The sequence below is a fragment of the Pleurodeles waltl genome, chromosome 4_2 (assembly GCF_031143425.1).
Source record: "Pleurodeles waltl isolate 20211129_DDA chromosome 4_2, aPleWal1.hap1.20221129, whole genome shotgun sequence".
Classification (NCBI taxonomy): domain Eukaryota; kingdom Metazoa; phylum Chordata; class Amphibia; order Caudata; family Salamandridae; genus Pleurodeles; species Pleurodeles waltl.
Window position 1 is genome coordinate 415,873,420 of NC_090443.1, and position 6,376 is coordinate 415,879,795.

At 40.8% G+C, this 6,376-nt stretch overlaps 1 protein-coding gene across 5 annotated transcripts in view; it reads left to right on the top strand.

Moving 5' to 3' along the window:
• The window catches only part of C4_2H1orf21 (chromosome 4_2 C1orf21 homolog), a 316,947-nt gene extending 316,020 nt beyond the window's left edge, over positions 1–927 (top strand). For all 5 annotated transcript variants that reach the window (XM_069231634.1, XM_069231635.1, XM_069231631.1 and 2 more), the window contains one exon: positions 163–927. In XM_069231634.1, the coding sequence (XP_069087735.1) occupies positions 163–201 (39 nt within the window). In that variant the 3' untranslated portion in view covers positions 202–927. The remainder of the gene's footprint in view (positions 1–162) is intronic.
• The last annotated feature ends 5,449 nt before the right edge of the window (positions 928–6,376 follow it).

The window sequence follows — 6,376 nt, forward strand, 5'->3', positions numbered from 1 at the left end:
CCAATCCGTTTAACCATTTACAGAAGAACATAGCGGTTATAGTAACAACATTGCTTAATCTCCTACATTTGCTATGAAGTCATCTCCAGTTTGTCTTAAATGTTTTAAAATATCATCAGTTCTTCACTATCAGAATCTAACTTCCTTCTTTGTTTCTTGAAGGGGCGGGATTACTGCTCAGAGGAGGAAGACATCACATAGTGCTGTGTGGCAGCAGGAAAATTCTCTTGTACATACTGTAGATGTACCCGCAGACGGTCACTTGGAACTTTCTACAGTGGACACTACATGGCACAGAGGGATCATGTCCTTGGCGTTTGCATCTGCACATTGTCATTGCTGTTAATGGCCAAGGAATTAAGATGGCGTTGGTCTTCAAAGGAACTCGTTGATGCTGCTAGATGGAAGAAATGGCCGCCATTCACTGCTCCGCATTTCAATATGCAGCAAGTTGCTTTGATTCATTTTAGAGACAACACTGAATTTACTGAGGCTAGTGGACTGTTTTTTATTTAACAAGGTGGTGTTGCTATATGGAACGGAATAAGTCCATGTACGCTGGACATTCTATTTTACCAATACAATGGTCGTCAGCTAAATTAGGATTTGACTGGTGACCCATCGGTAGTTGACTGTTTTGAACTTTTGAGAGGGAATGTGTGTTGTTAATGGCAATAATCCCGACTAGAAGGGCACGGACCTTTAAAATAATAAAATAAAATAAAAATCTGCTGTCTGCCATACGATCACTGAAAATGATGCCATAGCCGATGGTCCCTAAAGGGCAAATCATTTGCCCAGTACTACAGGAGGCATCTTAACTATGAACTCAGCTTGCAGTATTTGCTTTGCTAAATGCAAACGTGTGATCACAATCGTTTTGAATCTTTTTTTCTAAGAAAATAAACATTTTACTGTTTTTATGTATCTTTGTCTTTTACCATTGATGTCGTACAATGTTAGGGGAAACATCGAAAATAAAATGTTGTTTTCTTTCAGTTATGTCAGTTAAAAATACTGCTGGGAATGTTTATTGCCTGTCAAGTATTTTTCAATTTTATGTTCTTTACCATGCCCGTAGTAGAGAGGACAGTTATAATCAGTTGTGGAATAGCTCTTTAAAACACAATTTAACAGTGAATATCTTATTAAACTTTTGGGGGCATGGTATCTGGCTGCAGTGCAAACATTGGAGCAGAATATTTGATAGGAATGTCTCTTTTGGGGAAAAAATGCCTGAATGAGGTCATAACAGAACCATTTTCTGAGGGGAAACAATTGTATAATAGTTGAATTTACCACAGCAGAAAGCTACGTTTCAAAAATACAAACTTGAAGATGGTGGGTATGTTATAGGGAATTGTGTGCTTTGGGTCAACGTCACTCGAGTCATATTGACACACACTCAAACATTTATGAAAATAAGGTGTTTTCAGAAACTACGCACTATATGGCAGAAGGGTTAAAAAAAAAATGTGAATCTCACTAAAACTATTGCTACAGGTAAGTACCTGGCAATTCTGTAAACAAAAGAAAACGTATAGCCCAGCGAGGTAGAAATCCTAAACTAAATCACAGCATTATCTGAGCAGAATTACCACAGCTTTGGGAACTTTTTTCTTTAATTGTTTTTTAGGTCCTTTAACTGCAAAAACCACTACAGTGGACGTCCGCAATTCCACACCCAAATTACACTGTTGTAAATATACTGTCATTAAGTTAAATATACTATCATTATTTTTTGTTTTGTCAAAGGTTCCTTAAATGATGTGGTGACAAATGTAATACGATAAAAATTATAATTGTTCTGCTTTGACCTTCGCAAAATGGTAGATTGTTCTGGAAAAATGTTGTTTGGGAAATGAGGTTTGGCAAAGGTAACTGCAATGTAATGTATTACTAGTAAAACACCCACCTGGGAAATCATAGTGCTAACAACAGATAATTGATATAAAAGTAGACAAGCATATGCAATGCAATAGGTCTCGCATTTGCTTGAGTTAGAGCTATTGGCATTGTGAACTCATAGCTGGACTTTTCTTGCCACATAAATTGGTCAACCCAGCCTCATAATTTCGTCTTTTCCTGCCACATAATTCCTGCATGTAACTAAAACACTTCCATTGACCTACTTCCTCTATCGGCAGCAAAAAATGAAAATGGTGCCATTTAGCATCCGAATTCAAGTCTGCCATGCTAATTCCAACAGAATACAGCTTTCATCACCCCACCATCAGAGTTGCTGGCTGGCTAACAATTCTTCAAAAAAACGTCATGACATCCACAGAGGAGAAATAAACTAGAAGGGTCACCCAAACATATTGAGTGTTCAACCAGTCATCGTATAGTAAGGATGTTAGGTTGGCCTGAACTATGGTCATAAATGTAATAAGGAGAGACTATTAAAACATATACAAATATCATATAAACCTTTATCAGCAATAAACTTTTGGCATTATACTGTAATGCTCAAAACAGACCCTAGGGGGCACCATAACAGAAACATAATTTGTAAGAAACATGGTCATGTAACCATATTGTTATCCCCTAGAGGGGATAACTGCATGAAAAAAACAGGCGAAAGTAATTCAGTGCAACCATATACTTAGTCCTTAGAGGACGTTCTAGCTAGCAGGCCTCCTGCAATGATATTACCAAGAAGGCCTTTAAAACAAAACTTCTCCCAGCTGTAAAACAAAAGTTGTATCCATGAGAAAGCTTTAAAGACACTGAATGTTGGGAGGGGTTATTATTTTAGGGTCCCCACTAACCTGATGTGGGGACTCGGAGATTATGTAGACAGACGAGCGTTTTGAAGGTGGTCCCTTTGTCCTAGGACCACCACAGGCTAAGTTATAAGCAAAAATGTTTTGTTAAATTAATGCCCTGCAAATCATTATGGGACGAGTTTTCGTGCCGCAAATATTACAGTATGTTGACTGAAATGCTCAGAACAGCCCCTAGAGGAAACCACTGTAAAAATAACATTTGGAAGAAACATGGTAATTTAACCATACAGTCAGCCCTAAGAGAGGATAACAACATGAAAAAGGTTTGGGAGAAAACAATGCAGTGTAACCATGTATTTAGCCCCAGAGGACATAGTGCATTACACATGTTCAAGGCTAGCAAGACTATTACAGTGATATTTCAAACAAGGCCTATAAAACATAACTTCTACCTGTAAAACAAAAGTTCCAGCCATGAGAAAGTTTAAAAAGATAATGAATGGTGGTAGAGGTTATTATTTTGGAGTCCTCACTAACATGATGAGGGACTAGGAGATCATGTAGACTGAGCACATTGTGGTCAATGTTTTGAAGGAGGTCCCATTGTCCTAGGAAAACCATTGGCCGAGTTATGAGCAAACATGTTTGTAAAAGTAATGCCCTGCAAAGCATTATGAGACCAGTTTCCATGCCACAAATATTTTAATATGTTGATGTGACTAATGCTTAGAACAGCCCCTAGAGGACACCACAATGAAGATAGCATTTGTAAGAAACATGGTCATGTAACTTATAGTTCGCGCCTAGAAGGCATAACCACCCAACAAATTAATTGCAATAAGTAGTGCAATGTAACTTGTCTGTTTAAAAGCCGTTGCTGCAGGGTTCCTTGTGTGTCGGGCAGTTTTCAGGCAACAATATAAATGTCAAGGTAACTGGTGACTAACGTTACTGCTGGCGAGAGTACGTTTTGACTTGTGGTAGTTATGATACATCCGAGTAGCTCAGTGTTAATATCACTGCAGCACAGAACATGTACCAGGCAGATCACAAAACTGTATTTTATGTGGATAGCTCAGTGGGTTACTGCTTTTGTCACAGAGATCCTTTTGTTACTTGCAGTTCATAAATTGCAATCCTAATATGGCAAAGTGACCTATGAACCGTCATCAAGGAGCTGCATGCAAACTGCATGGTATAGCCCCCCCACCCCCCCTTCCCAGCCTTTCAATGTGCTTGTGTTGATAAAAAGGGTTAGTTTATCTAGTAATACATACCTATTAGTAAATCCAGTCCCTACTACTGTGGTACGGTTTAAATCCAGAGTTTTTGCTTTAGGCCAAACACTCTTAAAATATACTGCCTACTTGTATTGGTGACATGTGACTTCTATACCTTGTAATCCTCTTTGTCCTGTGTAACATTTTCTACACAGTGATTTACACATGTATGATTCATTGTCTGTATAATGTGTGTGTGATTTAAAGTGCTGTTACACCGTACACTGGTACGAATAGTGCTAAAAGCTAATTACATGCGTGTGAGAGGGGGCTCAGGTGAGATATGGAGCACTGGTGGAGCGTGGTAGTGAGGGAATCAGTGGAGAAGGTAGTCATTGTGGAAAGGGGGTCACCAAAAAAGATAGTCACTCCAGCATTAAAGCCGGCCCTGTGCAGCAGTGCATGTAGATAAGTCAATCTCCGGTCATAGCACATGCAGGTTTAATCCTGGCCAGTTTAGGAGAAGTGAGCTAGAACGCAGGTATCTATTGCACCTTAGGGAGGAAAATGGATTCCAGAGGCTCTTGCCACAGAATTGCTTTGCAGGTCAAACCTCAAGTGAGAAGCATTTGTAACTGTATAAGTTTGTGTCTGCTCCTCCTTTTCAAATGAGAAGTCCAGAAGACTCAAACAGAAACCATTAGAATGGTTAAGGTGGAGGGCACACTGACTGCAATAACCTCAGAATGGAGTTCATGAGACAAAACAGATTTTTCACCAGAGGGTGATAAGCATGAAAACATGAAGAGGAAATCGGAATGATCTATGCTTTAGATGCAGGGTCTTCACCAAATTGGACCCCTAAAGAAGTGTTGCGTCTCACTGCATCATGCCCCTTTGCCCATCTCTGCCAAGAACACCTTAGCAATACGGGTCTTCAGACATCTGTAAGCCAGGGGTGTCCACTCCCTCCTTTTAACAATTTCAAATCGTTTTCTTCAGTCTCCCAACAAAGCTTGAGTCACTTGAGTCGCCATTGTGTCACTGTTCGTGACACAACTGTGGTGCAAACCTTGAAATTGTGGCTTTGCGTGGCCATATAGATATGGAGTAAGGCAAGGCACATCAAATCGCTGTGTTGTCCTACTCTGCATCTGGGGGGCATTCCGTGGGCATTGTGGTGGGTGTTCCAATGCAATACCCATGGATTTTGACACAGCCCCAGATTTACAAGACCTTGAAAACCTGGGGATATGCCAACATCTTACCCCTCCCTAGAGGAGGCACAACCAGGAGAAATAATCTATATTTCTCCTTGTTTGTTTCTCTGTGTGCTGCATTTTGCAGCACACATAAGAGCAAAAAGCCTCCCAGGATTTTGTTTTTGCCGGAAGGTGCCCCTTCCTGCACAAAAACAATTGTGTATGCAATTGTGGCACCTGTGCACTATGGTGCAAGGGTGCCTGTGTTAGCGATAGGCTGCCAAAACGGTGCCAGGGCAGAGGGAAAGGACAGGAATGCGACATATGCTATATACATGGTGCATTTCAGTCCTTTCCCTTGGACACCGGGGATCCCAGTAAGGTGACTTACTGCACTGCCCTGCGCCAAAAGCCCATAATTATGGGGCTCAGTTTCCTTCACCTGCACAGCAAGCTATTGGAGTTAGACTAGTTTGTGTTCCTTTTTTCATTTTTATTATGCATGAATATGGTACATGCAGTTTATTAATGTCTCTTAAGGTGTTTCAAGGCTGCAGTAGTCTGCAGAAATTAGCCAGTACCATTGATTAGGTAAGGCTTCTCCATCTCATGCCAGAGTGCCCTCTAGATACTCCCAGGATTCCTAGTGTGACTTCAAAGCAAGCACAGCTGCAACCCTGCTGTGGGTCAACATGCACTAATGGGACTTTTCTTCCTGGCCCATTGATTTATCCAGTGTTCTGTCGCTGCAGCATCTTATCTCCATACCAGTCTAAAGCTCAGCCTTTTCTCCGGAGGAGGGACGAGAGGGTAATAGTGCCACTGCACTACAGGTGTTCCGAGCTTGTGCCACTATCCACCTACTTGTCCTGTTTCCATGGCGGCTTTTTTTGCCACATTTAAGAGACATTAATCCTATAAGGGGCAGGACAATGTACCATTCTCTTAACTTGGGTCGAAGACGATCAGTTACCAATAGGTAGTAGTCGGACAGACCCTTTTAAAACTCACCAAAAGGACCAACATGAGGCAAACAAGGTCTTCTACAACTTTGTCAGCGAAATATAGAGAGCCAGCGAGACACCATCGAGAGACTGCTTTAAACTGGTCCTTCTCAGTTAAATACATTCATGAGACAATTGGGAAAGGCATATTTGACATCACAAAGCCTGTATGAGACTGTATCCTAGTGGGCATATTTAAATCTAATTTTAATATATGATCT